Consider the following 16196-nt stretch of genomic DNA (forward strand, 5'->3'; position numbering starts at 1 on the left):
GATGGGGACAGAAAGAGGAATTTGCAGTTTTTACATGCAGAAACCGTGTGCCTTTCTTTGCCTGAGCCTACTGAAAAGGCAGACTCCATATCCAAAAGCCAGTATTATAAAAATGAAAAAATAACTTGTGAAAGAGTATGATGGATATTTTACCCTAATAAATGACTCTGTGCTCTTGGGTGAAGTATTTACTCAGAAACAATTGTTCTCTGTTTAAATTCAGCAAAATACAGTAGGGTCTTATTTAACTGCAGTGTTTCAGGAGATTGCAGGGATGGGACTTAAATGGATAGAGGCCCATGATGGAAACACTGAAACTTCCAGGATGTTGCAGACAATTGAAATAATACCATCTCAGTGACTAATGGCATGCTCCCAAGAACTTAGGAAAGAGGTACTACAGGATGCAGGCTCATTCAAGCAGATGTTTCTTAGTCTGTGCTATATTTAGATCAAGAAAAAAAATCTGCTGAGTGAAACATTTGCCTGTCAGGGATTCAGAATTTTATTTCCCTCTCTAATTTTAATTCTGATAAGATGCAAAGAGCAGATGAAAAGAGGAGAAGAACCTCCTTCTGTGACTGGATTGAGTTTTGTATGCAGTTTTTCTCACCATATGTTAGAGCTGTCTTGCTGCTGGATAAAGTTCTTACTCAGATCAGAGGATTTGATGTTTGTTTAGGGATCTTCATGCTACTTCTTTATAAAGAATAGAGAAAAACATGACTGGAAGTTGCTCAAAAGTTCACACCGAGAGAAAGTTAATAGTTTTTTAATGATGAGTTTGTGGTTTTTTCCCCCACTGGATTTTTGTTGCCAAGCTCTCTTTTATGGAATAATGTGTTACTTCAGAAAGTCATTGCACTGTAAAATCTGTAATTCTGCACTGCTGAACATGTATGGGTAAGCTCTAGTCTCTGTTCACCCCCTGCTGTAAACTGTTGGCTTTCTTTTGGCTTTGCTGTGCAACCTTGTACAGTCTTCAACCTTAATTTTGTATCTGAAAACAAGGTAATTTATGTAATTTCCAGTATATCCAGGGTTCATTCTGGTTTGAAAGCTGCAGAGAAGCCAGCTGGCTACTGCCACCCATTAAGAATTAAGCTTCTCTCAGTACACTGCATGAATTTCTATCCAGCTTTAGTAATCTGACAGTTTTATTCATCTGTGGTGGCTTTATCATAACTTTTGTTTATAAACACCTAGATTATTTTGAGGGGAAGATTTTTGTCAGCAACTTACTTGGTGCATAAATGTAAAACGTTTATTTGGCAACGTATTAGAGTAACTTCTGCTATGGCAGTGTCATAGAGCTGTTTAGTCACTTAAATGGCTTAACTTGTTCCACTTTCAACAGCGTATGAATCACAGCTAGACAAGTAGTGCATACTAATTACTCTCCTTCTCTTTCTGCACTTTTCATAAGATGTTTTTGCTTCCCAAGCAATGCACAATTCAGCTCATGGGCTAGGCAAACACAATGTATTTTTGAGCCCTTTGGTACCCTTGGGGGCCAGATACCATGTTTGTAGTGATGCCATGCTGACCAGGCACTAAGCCAGTCAGCGTCACTCTTGGTTGTGCTGGTGCCCATGTCCTTCTCTCAAGTCAGGTGGTGTTGCCTTGAGCTGGCTGTGCAGAGGGAAAAAAGGTCTGCATGTCCTCTGTTGGCTTGGTCTCCAGCATCAGGGTGAGTGAGCTCTGAGGGAATTATTCACATGCACAATACCTCACCAGTTCAGCGCTTGTAGGTTTTGTTGCTTCTGCCAGATCTCCATCCAGTTATAGAAGTGGCTGAAGTGTATGTGAATAACAAATGAAGAGGTGAGGTGTGTTCCTTGTAGAGGTCTGACACTGCTCAGCTGCAGAAGCTATGTTGTTAAAAATTGAAGTGGCTCTCAGACCTGTCTCGAGCTGCAGTACAGGTACTTCTAAGGGACCCAGGGGGCAAACTTGATACAGTCTGAGAAACAAAAAAATATTTAATCCCAGTTTCTCTGTAGTAAATATCTGTGTAAATTTGTCCTTTTGTAGGCAGCACAGTAAGCATGGAGTGTATGTAAGCATGTAGAGCCAGCAATGTCTTCTTAGCCAGCACCAAGCACATTGCAGAAAACAACAAAGTGTTGCTCTCAAATGTATGTATTGTACTGTACTGTACAGCTCATTTGGAAGGTCTCTGACTCAATGCCCTATTTTTATGGGTCAGGCATAAAAGTCATAAGCTAAGAGAGGAATGAATGCATGTTCTCTGGGCACTGAGTAAAATTTTCAGGCTGTGTTTTCCAACTTCTTGCTCTTAAGTTTCATTGGTTTCCCAGTTAAAGTTGCATTCCGAAGTATGCATTTGGAAAAAAAAAAAATTGGATGTTGCATTGAGTTATGCTGGAATGAATGTTGACGAGTGCTTCTGACCCACTTGTAGAGTTCTATTGATTTGTGGTCCTTTTAATAAGAAAGACTGCTGTGCTGTGGTGTTTACAACTGTGGAGTTGCATTCAGATTTGTGACAAGCACTGTCTTTGAAGCATATGAGTAGTCAGAATAACAGTGTGTATGAACAGACAGTGCTGGTTTGGGGAGGAGGGGGTAGTAGATTTGTAGACAAGAGTCTGGTTAAATGTCATTAGTTCATTCCAGTTGTGAAAACTTAGCCTACGGCTTGGTTTACTCAAAATCTACAGGAGGCATATAAAGTTATGAGATACCAAAACTGGCATTTGATTTTAAAACAAAGTTTCAACGGAACTAATTAATCAAGATCTGGAGTCATTCACTGAGTTTTCTATTTTAATGTATTAGTTAGGAAACCTTTATGATCAAAACATACATATACAAACAGCAGCATGAAGTGGCTATTTCTGTAGAAAATGTTTAGCAAAGAAATAAACCAGTGACGTTTCTGTCGTTTGAATTTAAGCCAGTTTTGATTGCTTAGTTATGTATTTTAACAATGTTAACATTTTAATTAGGTTCAAATGTCTCTAAAATTTTCAAAGGCAGAGATTAACAAGTTCTCAAAAGACCTTAATACTTTTGATCAGTTCAGAGTTACTCTTTTGGGATAAAAAGCAAACTCCTGTTCTTGGAATAGCAGCATTTGGGATGGGATGGTAGAATACACAGGAGAGACCGGGTGTTTGAATGCTTCCCGTAAGAGCAGCTGTTCCAGTGTGATGTTGGTGCTGCTCATGGGAGTGTTGCAGGACACAGCCACGCTCCTGCTGCTTTTTTTCAGTTCCACAATAGATGGCTAATGGTTTGCTGATGAGTGGCTTTCACAAAGAGCTTAGGATGCAAGAGTTTCCATCATGAAATTGTGGAAAAGAACACTGTAGGGTTCTTCATGTGACCAGCAGTGATACCTGTCCAACATATACCTAGGGATTTTTGTGTAAGCCTTGGTGCATGGCCGTTGTTGAGCAGGGATATGTGCACATGGGAAGCAGGGAGGATGAATTTCAAATTAACTGGTAGAATTACTTATGATGATTTTTGCTGTAATAGTGTGAAACTGAAATCAGAAGGGCAAACACCATCATGATAGAACGACAACATCTTACATCTGATTTGTCTCTATTTTGTTTTCTGAAATGCTCTTTCTTTTTCCTTTTTTTGAAGGCCGCTGAAAAGTGTTATGTTGTCTGTGTGCAGTGTCAGCCTGGCAGTGCAAATTTGATGGTGGCTACAATACATCTCCCTTCCTTCCTTCCTTCCTTCCTTCCTCCCTTCTCTCAGAGAGTGTTACCATAGCATTTCTCTCCCAGGGACTCTCGCGCAGAGCTGCAGATGGGATTCTCACTATGAACTCTGTGCTGCTCAATCGGATACGCTCAGTTCTGTAGAAGCAAAATGGGGAAGAAAGGGTGACTTAGCAACACGGATAAAGCTTTCCTGGTATTTCCAAGAAGCGAAAACCTTTTTTGAAATGAAGGCTTGTCTTCATTAATATGAGGATGGCATTTTTCTATGAAGAAAAACAAATCCTCTTTCTTCCTGCCACCTTAGTCTGTTTTCTCTTGTCCAGGGAGATGGATTCAGAATAGATGACTGCCTCATCCTCGGGCTTACGTTTCTTGCTTTTTCCCCTTTCCTTTAGCTGTGGACGTGGCTTGAAGAGCTACAGAAAGAACTGCTTGATGATGTCTATGCTGAGTCTGTGGAGGCTGTCCAAGACCTGATTAAACGTTTTGGTCAACAACAACAGACCACTCTGCAGGTTACAGTCAATGTCATAAAAGAAGGTGAAGATCTCATACAGCAACTAAGGTAAAACATATTTTTATTTAAATCTCTCCTGGTGTTTATCTGATGTTCTGTGAGGTTTTTTCTATTTTGAGGATAGAGATGATGAGTACAAGATATGACCTATAAATAAAACTTGTAAATATTAGGACTACAGGGATCTCTTGTGCTGTACTGATGGTCTCTAAACCTCTGTTTACAGGAAGCTCAGGTTATAAACACTGCTGCCACAAGAAGGAGATTTGTTGACATAAGCTACCTTTTTGATAGAAGCAGTTATGTGTTTTTGTAGTCTGACATGCAAGGCTCCACTGCGTTTTGAATTCTGAGCAGCAGCCTTTTTAGAAAGGAACATTTGAATTTGTTTTTCATACTGACAAGTAACTTCATTGTAGTAAAAGCCAAGTTTGTGGTCCATTTCATTCAAAAATTATCTGAATAAATAAATTTGGTTCCCAGCTGATCTTCTTTCATTCAGGAGATTAACAAATCTGAATTTGCAGGTTTTATCCTCAGGTAAAAGATCAAGTAATTTTTTTAATGAACTAATTTTGATTTTTTTTCCTTGCCAGGAAGATTCAGGAAAGTAAATAGTTATCATATGCTACTTCCTTTTCACAGTGGCAGCATTTGTCTCTGGTTTTACATTTTATCCTTCCTGTAAACAGAATGTCTTTGTATGTTGATTTGGGAAAAAAATGAAGGTAATTAATTTCCTAATGTTTTTTTTCGAGTACTAGAACATAGTTGGGCTTTTTATTTACTAAGATGTACATACTTAACTTTTTGTGCAATATGGTTTGCAACAACTGCATCTGAAGCAGGCTTATATGTCATATATATAGCATCCAATTTCTATGTTTTTTTTTTTTTTCAATAATGCTCTTTTTTCTTCCCCCTCCCCTCTCTCTTTCTTTGAATAGGGATTCTGCCATTTCTAGTAACAAGACCCCCCACAACAGCTCGATCAACCACATAGAGACAGTCCTGCAGCAGCTGGATGAGGCCCAGTCTCAGATGGAGGAGCTTTTCCAAGAACGCAAGATCAAACTTGAGCTGTTTCTGCAGCTCCGCATATTTGAAAGAGATGCAATAGATGTGAGTGTTTGCTCTCAGACTTGCACTGCACGCATTTCTCCTCTAGTGTAGGAATGTTTATGCTGAGATTGTGTAGTTGCATTGGCATGTGGCTCAAATGGCTGATAGACTTCATTCTTACATGAACTAAGGCTTTTGTCCTGTGTGTGAAAGTGTCTGAAGAGCTCAGTGCTCAGCAGAGCTGAGCTTTTTGATTTGTTTTTGGTGCATCTTTAAGCAAATGTTAGGTAAAATCATAATGCATCAGTTACTTCATCTGCTGAGTTTAGCTTGAATATCAAACTACCTTGATATAACTAGCATGCCTGCAGTTGATATGAACAGGACTTGCAAGATGGTTTCATACAAACCCTCTAAACTGATGCTTTGTAGTAACAACCCTCTTCTCTTCCTTTACCAAATCAGCAGTTTTCAGTTGGCAGCTGCAAGTGGTATTTGAAATTCTATCTTAATCACTGAGAATGTTCTATGGGCTGTCATTTTTTAAAAATAAAAATCTTTTCCACCTCCACAAATAATTCAATAGCAGTTGTAGTGCTTCACCCCTGCAAAACTTGAAGAAGTTTTGAGCTGTCCAGACTTCGAATGGGAGTTACTTATCAGCTTATTAGTTGAAAAGTTTCTGTTTGTGTGCAGGAACATGTACACAAGCAGAGATGAAACTTCACAAGGAACTTAGGTTAGCAGAGTTGCACTTAAAAACTTTAACTAAGTTCATATGATTTCATAAAAATACTAGTGCTGTATACAGTGACTGAAACCAGTTGGTGCCTTATGAGGTTCAGGGTTATTCATTGGTAAATGATCTTGAGTGTATAATGGCTTACCTCAAAATTCTGAAAACCAGGAGTTAAAATTATAAGTTTGCCCCATTGCTTGTGTGTAGTAAAAGCTGCAACTGTTGGTTATGAATGTAAAGGTAAAAGAGACAGTCAGCAGAAAGCTTCTCAGGTTCTTAGTGATAGCGTCACAGGTTTTTAATGTTTTGGTTTGGGTGTTTCTTCCCCTTCTGAAAATTAGGATTTGATGTCATGGCTGAAGTCTGGTTTAGCTAAGTACACTGTTAGGGGCAGTGCAGAAATAGGCAGACACAGTTCCTTGATCCTTACCCACAGAGGAAGTGAGAGTGTGTGCTCCACAGTAATAACAACTCTGCTGTAAAGGAAGACAAAGAAGGGGGTTTTTTTGTTTTTTTTTTCAATTTTGCAGTTCACACTGGTCTGCAGAGAGTTTTCTACTTTGACTATGTGCAAGTAGCTTTTCTGCTTTGATCGTGTGAGAGTAGCTATCTCACATATGCTTACAGTCTTTGCAGGAGTGATCAACAGTGCTTGATGTCTGTGAGATGTTCTCAGAACACTTTTTTTGAAGGAATGGCAGCTGTGTGGGACAGTGCATACCAGGAAAATTAATGGAAGAATTAGAATAAAGGTTTGAGTGAAGTTCACTTTTAAATTGATTGCTCTCTGTTATAGGTTACATAAGCCAGGATTCTGCAGTAGCAAAAGGCTGGTTGCAGGAGCCTGCTTTGCAGATTGTTCTAGTCCTTCAGTTCAGGACAGCATCTATATGGGTAGGAGTACTTCTGGTACTGCTACTTGGTGATGCCCATAGGATTTTGCATCAGAAGGCTTCAAACCCTAACTTCATAGAATCATAGAATAGAATATACTGAGTTGGAAAGGACCCACAAGGGTCATCAAGTCCAACTCCTGACCCTGCACAGGACATCCCAAGAGTCAAACCATGTGCCTGGAAGTGTTGCCCAAACGCTTCATGAACTCTTTCAGGCTTAGTGCTGTGACCACTTCCCTGGAGAGCCTGTTCCAGTGCCCAGCCACCCTCTGGGAGAAGAACCTTTTCCAGATATTCAACGTAAACCTTCTCTAGCTCTGCTTCATGTTGTTTCCTTGAGTCTGGTCACTGGTCACAAGAGTGAAGACATTGGTACCTGCCCTTCCACTTCCCATCATGAGGATGTTGAAGACTGCAATGAGCTCTCCCCTCAGTCTCCTCTTCTCCAGGCTGAACAGACCAAGTGACCTCACCTGCTCCTCCATACAGCTTCACCATCTTCATAGCCCTCCTCAGGATTCTCTCTGATAGATTAGTCTTTTTTATATTGTAGTGCCCAAAACTGCACACACTTGACAGGTCTTGCTTTTTCTAAACCTGACACTTGGTGCGCTTCACATTTTGCCACATACATCATAAAGCAAAGCACCAGTTAGCTTGTTGAAAGAGTTGGTATAGTTTGTCTGTGTGGCTTGGAAACAGAAATCATACCTGTTTTTGATTGATGGAGAGTCCTTCAAGGAAGAAAATGGCCCTGGCTGCAGAGTGACTTCAGCAAAATGTTGATTGTTTTGCTGTCTCTGTACCATGTCTTCTCTGCTTCCTCAGCAAAACACGCTTCTCTTTTCCCTCTCCCTGAAGGCAGACATCTGTTTGGAAACTTCCAGGAAGAAAATGTGGGGACTAGTTCCAGGTCAGTTGTTTGAAAGCAGAAGCTCAGCTGAAGTAACTTGATAATGAGGAGGAGCCAGATGCCAGATAGGAATTTGCAGACCTTGTTTTGACCTTCTCCTTCCTCCAGGATTTTGTGTGACTGGTCCAGTCAATTAAGACTTGGCTGTAGGGGCAGTTAATTCAGGGGAGCATCCTGTGAGGACAGCTTTTCTTGAAGGCAAGTAGTGTTTCTAGCTTCTCTTACTGATTGCAAAATTTCACAGGCTAAAATGGGACAAAGAGCTCCCCTAGCACTGCAGGGTTGTAGCCATGCAGCTGTTCTTCTGGGGACACTGGTGAGATTTGCAGGCAGGGTTAGTTCCCTTCTTCTCCTTACTCTTCCCTTGTAATTTGCTGATAAAATACTTTGTTTCTTTGCTGATAAAATACTTCATTTCTTTTGTCCTACAACTTTTTAGATACTCATGCTTTTCTGAAATGGGTATAACTGCAGTACTGCCTCTATTTTGCCCCTTGCCCTTGACATATAAACTTTACCTTTTCTATCTTCAGCATGTTTTTTAGTGCCATTGTTGGTGAGCTATTGGAAGGACTCCATTTAAATGCCTGTATTAACTAAAGGCAAAAATGAACAAAATCATGTAGGTGAAGATTCCCTTGCTAATGTGATTAGAAGCATGAGGAAGGTGTGTGTGAACCCAGTGGGATGGTAACAGTCTGAAATGTGTTTGTCTCATTTGTGTCGGAGCACTTTTGCCTGTCTGTAACTTACGTGCCTTGAGGCCTGTGCCGGGGCTCTACACAGAGCATACCATGCACTTTTCAGCTCACAGCTTTATCTCAACTCTATTTTTGGACCGTACTTACGAGATGCCTGTTAAATCACACTGCTGAAAAAACATGGATGTAAAATGCTGGGGTATCACAGAGACCTAACTCCTCTCCCTTTCCCATTATCCCTTTTTTTTTTTTTTTCTCCTAAGCACACAATATTTACCAGGTCTTGATGAGCACTCAATTGGTACCATGAACGGTAGACACTTCTGAGAAGAGACCTGTGGTTCTTTATTTCTTTCCCACTCAGTGTGAAAGCATCCCTTCCATATTATACCCTGTTTTGTTTCCTGTCAGTGTTTCCTTTACATTTAATAGAATGTAGTGATGTCAGGCAGCTCAGAATCTGCACCAGGAACTTCTTGAACACATGCTATGTTAAATTGTTAGCCTGTGTTTATGCTGGGTTGTCCATTTCCTGAGAGCAGTATGAATTTGTGATTCAGTCACTTTAGAATTCTATTAGTCATTTGGTCTGTTTGTTTAATGCTGATTGTCTTGACAAAACTTTACAAGCAAAATGGGAGCCTGCCTGCTTTGAAAGTGTTGTCTGTAAAGCAGAACTTCAGAGGAAGCACTGAAGAGTGTGGGCAGAGAGGGCTTAGTGAATGCTATTCCTGTATTAACTCTGTCTTCAGATTTGCACAGTGGGTGCAATGGCTGAAATAGACCAGCCTGCAACACTTAATAACTGATGATAAAGTATGAGAATTACTGCCCTTGTTAGGAAACTTCTCTGGCATGGTCATTGACTACTTAGCTTTTGAATCAGTGTGGAAACATGCTGGTGTTATTTATTTGAATCATGGGGATCCTGATCTTTTGAAGGGGAAAGGAAATATATTGGTCTTGTTCAGGGTGTTTCAAACTGCTTTAAACAGTATGTGTGCCATGATCCTAAGCATGGGGTTGGTTGTATGAAATAGCATGGGAAAAGCTATAATTCTTACTGGCTGTGTGTGGCTGTTCTTTGGAGGCACTATCAATGAAACCTCTTGGCTGAGGCAAGACACAGTTATGGCCCCTTGAAACCAGTTGTTTTTCCTATCAAGTAGAGGGAATCTTAAGAGATAGTGACTACAATCTATTTCATTATTATAACAATACTGACACAGCCACAGCTGTGCCATATTGTGAACTTGCTGTGTGTTTTTTACTTTATTCCCACTTAAATTCCCAGTAAAAGAGATGAGCCTTATCATCTGTTCTGAAGGGAGTTGAACTGGCTTTCCGTTCAAAACAGGTTTATAAATGTGCCATGTTGAATCTTAATCCTTTGTGTGATGGTGTTTAGAAAGATGGTGTTTTAATAGTGGCATTTCGCAACCTTTTTTAATGCTCAGATTTCTGTTTGACGAAGTCCAACTACAGATATTTCTTCAGGGTAACTTTTGAATGTTGTTAACTGACCTGGATGAAAATAAGATGATAAATCTGTTTTCTTAGAACTTCCCTAGTGTAGTGGATGAAGAAACAAACATTAGATGACCTCCACTGCTTTAATAATAAACGAACACAGAGGTTCAGAGAGAAGCTGGGAAGAGCAGAGCTGAGACGCACAAGAGCAGAAAAGAGAGGTAGCTGAAAGTAAGCAATTTCTCTGGCTGGACTGTCAGGAAAACCTAAAGTTTCTTTAAAATTTCAGATCACTTAAAAGAAAGTGAAGAGCAGAGGAAGGTGATGAGACATGTTGGGCATGGACTAGGTAAAAAGGAAATTAAGGGAACTTGTTAAGGATTTTGTGTGACGGGAAGCCTGTGTGTGTGTTTAGAAAGAAAACCACTCACAATGCCTAAATGGAGACTGTGTGATGTTTAGAGCACATGGAAGATGAAAGGAGCTTCAAGCAATGGCTAAAAGCCTTGTCCTGTCTATTTTCCTGAATACTTTGGTCATTAGCTTTTCTGTTTTCAGTGTTACCCCTGGTACTTGAGTTTCTGCATGTTTTCACTTCAGCAGAGGTAGCTGAGCAGGTTTAGGGATTGCAAATAGCTACCTTAATTGTTCGGTATCTCCCATCATGACGTGATGTAAAACTCAAATACTTAGTGATTCAAGTGGAATTTTTTTGCAGAACACCTTTAAAACAGGAAGTAACTCACTGGTGCCACAATTTCAATATTAATTGCTTGATGTGTCCATTTTTTTATGGCATCATGTGAGCAGAATGGAAAAAAGCCTTCATGAGAGATTGTAGCAAACTACAGAAACTTTATACAAATGATTTAACTTTTCTAATCTTCCCAGTTCTGCTTTTTTTTCTAGAAGGCCCGTTTTCCTGGAATTTCTCTTGTCATTTAACTGTCTCACTAACTTTGGAGCTATTGCAGCCACTTGAAAAGGGGTAGTGACATCTTTCTTTTGCTGACAACAAATGACTTTGGTTAAATATTTATGCTCTTAGATACTTGATTGCTAATGCCCATTAAGTCAGGTCCTCTTTTTGTTGTGTCTTGCTGCATAAATAGGTACTTTCTTCTCATTTAGCACCATTCACATGAGTTTGCCCTACTCCTGAAATCGTAGAACACTGGAACTAACCCATACTTGTTTCTTGATACCTATAATTTTGCTTTCCCAATGAACTGCTGTAGTTGGTGCTAAAACTGCTGAAAATTCTGGAAAAATTTTGATTATTGGCTTGAGGGATAAGTGGGTTAGACAGACTTTTCTGAAGTAACTGATGCATCAAATCTGTATGAACTCAGCCCACTTTGATAATGAGGATTGCAAGAGCTACATGCTAGCCTTAAAACCAGTTTTGTACCATAATTGAAAGGAATATTTTATATTTCAGATAGGCTTTGCAGTATGATTTGGAAAATACACTTGTATGGACAGACAAGGACAACTTACTGTTGTGATACATGTGTTAAAAATCCCCAAAACTTCTTTAGCTACACTTCTTAGGACATCCTGCAGCGAAGAATAAAATGCAGAATTAAAATGTGAAAACTGAAGTGTAGCTGAAGAATATCAGCAAGCAAATTTAATTCTGACATTGCAATAATGTTGTAATAAATTATGCTTTTTGGTTTTGCTGGATTCACTAAGTACCCGGCCTTTCGTAGTAAGTCTCAGTTGTCTGGCAGAACTCAAAGGTGCATGTGGCCTGATGCTTCCTGCCCACAGAAGAGTAGAGCTGGCTTTCTTGGAAAAGGGCTCAAGATTGGCATAATTGTAAGATCAGCTGGCTGTTGATGTGTGAGTTATTACTTGATGCACTCTGAAGAATTAAAGAGGTGTTCCAGATCCACATTTTCCTTTAAAAGGGGAGATAAAAGCATATTAACTTCTTCTGTTTCACAAGTAAAGTGTTGATGGAGTACCTTCAATAAGGCAGGGGCACATACCCATAGTGTTGCAAGCACTGGTTGAAGAACTGTAGCAGTTCTTCAGAGGTTATTTTGGGTTGTTGGCCAAAATCTAAAATCCATGCTAGGATAGCCTGTGTCTGAACCATGTCTAATTTGATCAGTGATGCCAGTCAGTGGTGAGCAACTTGAGTTCCTTACCTCAGTCATCAGTGCAACATTGGAAATAAACTGTTTTCTTTTGTGTAATGGGTAATTGAACATGGTCTCCTTCCTTTTTCCCCCAGATTATTTCAGACCTTGAGTCTTGGAATGATGAGCTCTCTCAGCAGATGAATGACTTTGACACTGAAGATCTTACAATAGCAGAACAGAGGCTCCAGCATCATGCAGACAAAGCCCTGACCATGAATAACTTGACCTTTGATGTCATCCACCAAGGGCAGGATCTGCTGCAGTATGTCAATGAAGTGCAGGCATCTGGTAAGATGGCTCCTTTGTGCTATTCCAGGCAGTGGCTTTCTAAGAATTATCCAGCTGTCTCCTCATGGGATGTGTGAAAATAACAGGGATGCTGGTCAGCTGTAAACTGGGGACATGTGGACTTCTTTATACTCAAATCATTCAATGGTGTTCATAAGAAAATACTGGCACATAAATGTCATAAATTGGTAACACTTGAAGGGGTTCAGGTTTTAGAGAAAGGGATTTCACTCAGGAAGTCTATAAAATTAGAGTGAATAAGGGAATGTTAGTTTTATAGGTAGTCAGATCAATGCAGTCAAGCAAAGATTTTCTGCTTTCAAGTAAACATCTTCCTTTTTTGTTCCTTATGCCCCTTCATTTGATATTTTTCACTGTATATGATCGCATAGGGTAAGTATGAGACTTAAAAGAATGCCCATATTGCAATTCTTAAGAGTGCAAACCCCTATACTCATGTAAGCAAATCCTCCAAGAATTAGGTTGAACTTGGAGAAGGAAGTAGGAAATTAAGTGCAGAACAGTGGAAGCGGGCAGTTTGTCTCGGAAGAATGCAAGTCATTCCTATCCCACCATCCCGACTGCAGGTGTGGAGCTGCTTTGCGACAGGGACGTGGACATGGCCACCCGCGTGCAGGACCTGCTGGAGTTCCTGCACGAGAAGCAGCAGGAGCTGGACGTGGCGGCGGAGCAGCACCGCAAGCACCTGGAGCAGTGCGTGCAGCTGCGCCACCTGCAGGCAGAGGTCAAGCAGGTACGGCCCCCGCCCCCGGCAGCTGCCCTGCCGGGGAGCTCTGCTCCCGAAAGCACCTCCATGCAAAAAGTCTTTCCTTGGGAGCAGGGGAGGACGTTGATCACCTGAGAAACTTCATCTTCTGTTAACATGAAGTGCATGTTTTTAACTTGCATCACCGATCTTGCTGCGCGGATCTAGAGCAGATCCTATGGGAGCAGCTGAGAGAGCTAGGGATGTTTAGCCTGGAATAAAAGAATCTCAGGGGGGACCTTATCACTCCTGCAACTACCTGATGGGAGAGTGTATCAAAGTAGGAGTTGGATTCTTTACCCAGGTAACAGGTGATAGGACAAGAAGGAAGGTCCTCAAGTTGTGCCAGAGGAAGTTTACATTAGATACTAATAAACATTTCCTCACTGAAGGGGTTTTTAAGCACTGGAACAGGATTGATGGAGGCACCATCTCTGAAAATATTTAAAAGACATGTAGATGAGACACTGAGACACAAGATACGAGACACATACTTTAGTGGTGGACTTGGCAGTGCTAGGTTAATAGACATGATGGTTGTAGAGGTTTTTTCCAGCTCAAGTTATTCTGATATTCTGTAGATACAAGTAAAGTATTTGAAGTATAGAGTGATTTGAGCTAATGTTAAACCCATGCTTTTACTATCTGTACAGTGATGAACAACAATGCTCAGTCATAGTCCCTGCACACTGACCTGATACTTTCTGGGTCTGTTGTTTGAAACATTTACAAATAGTGATAAGCCTCTGAAGTAGCTGAAAGTTTAAAAAAAACAAAACAAGACACTAAAAAAGCTGAGAGTTTATCTTGCTCACATTTGGCAGCATCACAGAAGTTTGCTATAGTCTGTTGTATTACTGTGGCCCATAATGAGCGTGAATGACAACTACACACTGCAAAGTAATATGAAAGGGGTCCAGCTAGGACTAGGAGAAGTGAATAGAAGGTTCCTAAAGTATTTTCAGGCAGTGGCTGGTTACTCTACAGTAGCAGATTTGCAAAGCTTCTGTGTGGTCTTGAATTAAAGGAATACACAAAACTGATAGTTGTCTGCTGTCAGTGCAATATAGGCATCAATAAAATACTTCATGTTCTGTTTCAAGGCTTTGCATACTCTACTGAGCTGTGCTCTATCTGCCTTAGCATTTACTCATCTTGGTAAGTGCAGATTGCAAATTCCTCCTTCCACGTGAGTAATGGTTGAGATAAAGTTGTTGCAGATCAGGATAGTTTCTGTACTCAGTTGCATTTTGTCTCAAAGATGAAGGAAGAGAGTGCACATATGCAAAGGAAGGAAAAAAATTTAATAAATAATGCCAGCTGAGGCACTCTCATCCCTTTATGGTATGTCAGTGGGTTTGGGTGGAATGGGTTAGTAAGAAAAAGAAAAAAAAAAAAAAAGTTAATTTCCATGATACTGAAATAGTATTCAGTAAAACAACAGAATATAGCAGTTTGGTGATATTTAATATATTAAAAGACACTAAACAGTTATTTATACTGCATGCTCCCACAATAAAGTGAGTACTTTGGTCCGCTAGCTTTGTTTGTGTGCAAGTTAAATGTTACAAAAATGACACGTGTCATTTTGGCAGAAACAAGCAGATGATGAACATCATGGATTTTAAGGGAATACCCCTAGTGCACTTTGCATGTACTTTGTAGATCACTCGTTAAGAAATTTCTAACTTTTTTTAAGCACTGCTAGCCCTGACTGAAACTGAAGCTAAAATTTAGGTTCTTAAGAAAGTATGGAAAAGTTTATCTTATAATTAAGGTATAGGGAGTACATTAACATACCCAGCTGTCTTTTCTTGGTAGACTGGGATTTGGAAGAAAGAAGCATATTCTGTTTCATATTTCTAGAACACACCTCTATCAAGTGGGATTTTATGTTGAATTAAATGCCATAATATATGTGAACTTTCAGACAATCATACATGAACATGTAGCTGACAGAAGGTTCCTGTATTACTTTTCCAGATTTTACTTTTACAGATTCACCTGCAATACTTGCCCAGCCTAAGGCCTGAAAATTGAATGGAACTCAGTCTGAATGTTAATACATTGTCTCATAGGATTTCTTTTGGGCCCTTTGCAATGCTTTGAGGCTAGTAACTCTTAGTTTTGAGATTTCAGTTGCCTTTTCAGAAAACCACATCTGATTTATTTTTATTAAACATGATTAAGGAAGCATGATCTTCTCATGTCTCTTCTGCACTAGGAAAAAGTTCGTAGGTCAGCAGGTCACAGTAGGTTTACCTGAGAGTAAAATGAAGTGGTAAACTTCATCTTCAGTCTGTTTTATTTGTGTTTTGTTGCCTGAAGCAGTGAACATATGGTTTTCCTGTTCAATTACTGTGATGTTCTATTAGATTTATTGCTGATGAACTGGGTGTAAGCATATTTATTATAGAAGGATCCTGCCTCCATAGCAAGAATTCTGACAGTATTTCCATTTAAATCCTTCCTGCCAAAGCAACGTTACTGTTGTTGTATTTTCACACACACTCACACGCATGCACATGCACACACACACACACATATATTTACATAAAATACATAAAAATATGTAGCTTGTAGTCATGTGAAGCAGTTAGACTGCAGGAATTAAGAGAAATATTTGCAAGGATTCTGTTCCATAGCTTTCACTAGGTAGTGAAACCTTGTGCTTAATGAGTTTTTGTCAAATAAGCACAGGGAGTAGACAAAACCACTTAGTATTGCTTCTTCCTTAACTATTGTGCAAGTTCTGCTTTGTGGCATTGAAGTTTTGTATATCAAGCCTCAGGACTCGGAGGAAGCAGAAGAGCCAGGACACAAACAGAGATTTAAAGAAAACCTGCAAAGAATTTGCTTGTCAATTTGATGTGTAATATGAACAGAACGGGCAAAAGCAGATAGCAAATTACAGTGTAGAAAAACCATGGAAGATGGCGGGAAGAGAATGCTGACTGAAATAAAAGAGACATCTGTATGTGGGGAAA

At 39.9% G+C, this 16196-nt stretch overlaps 1 protein-coding gene across 3 annotated transcripts in view; it reads left to right on the forward strand.

Annotated features, from left to right (window-relative positions):
- Positions 1–16196, forward strand: part of TRIO (trio Rho guanine nucleotide exchange factor) — a 247931-nt gene that overhangs the window by 118659 nt on the left and 113076 nt on the right. For all 3 annotated transcript variants that reach the window (XM_041411853.1, XM_041411854.1, XM_041411855.1), the window contains 4 exons: positions 4100–4269; positions 5169–5343; positions 12248–12443; positions 13031–13197. In XM_041411853.1, coding sequence (XP_041267787.1) covers positions 4100–4269; positions 5169–5343; positions 12248–12443; positions 13031–13197 — 708 coding nt within the window. The remainder of the gene's footprint in view (positions 1–4099; positions 4270–5168; positions 5344–12247; positions 12444–13030; positions 13198–16196) is intronic.

This window comes from Onychostruthus taczanowskii, unplaced genomic scaffold (genome assembly GCF_017590055.1).
Source record: "Onychostruthus taczanowskii isolate IOZ18803 unplaced genomic scaffold, ASM1759005v1 scaffold37, whole genome shotgun sequence".
Taxonomy (NCBI): domain Eukaryota; kingdom Metazoa; phylum Chordata; class Aves; order Passeriformes; family Passeridae; genus Onychostruthus; species Onychostruthus taczanowskii.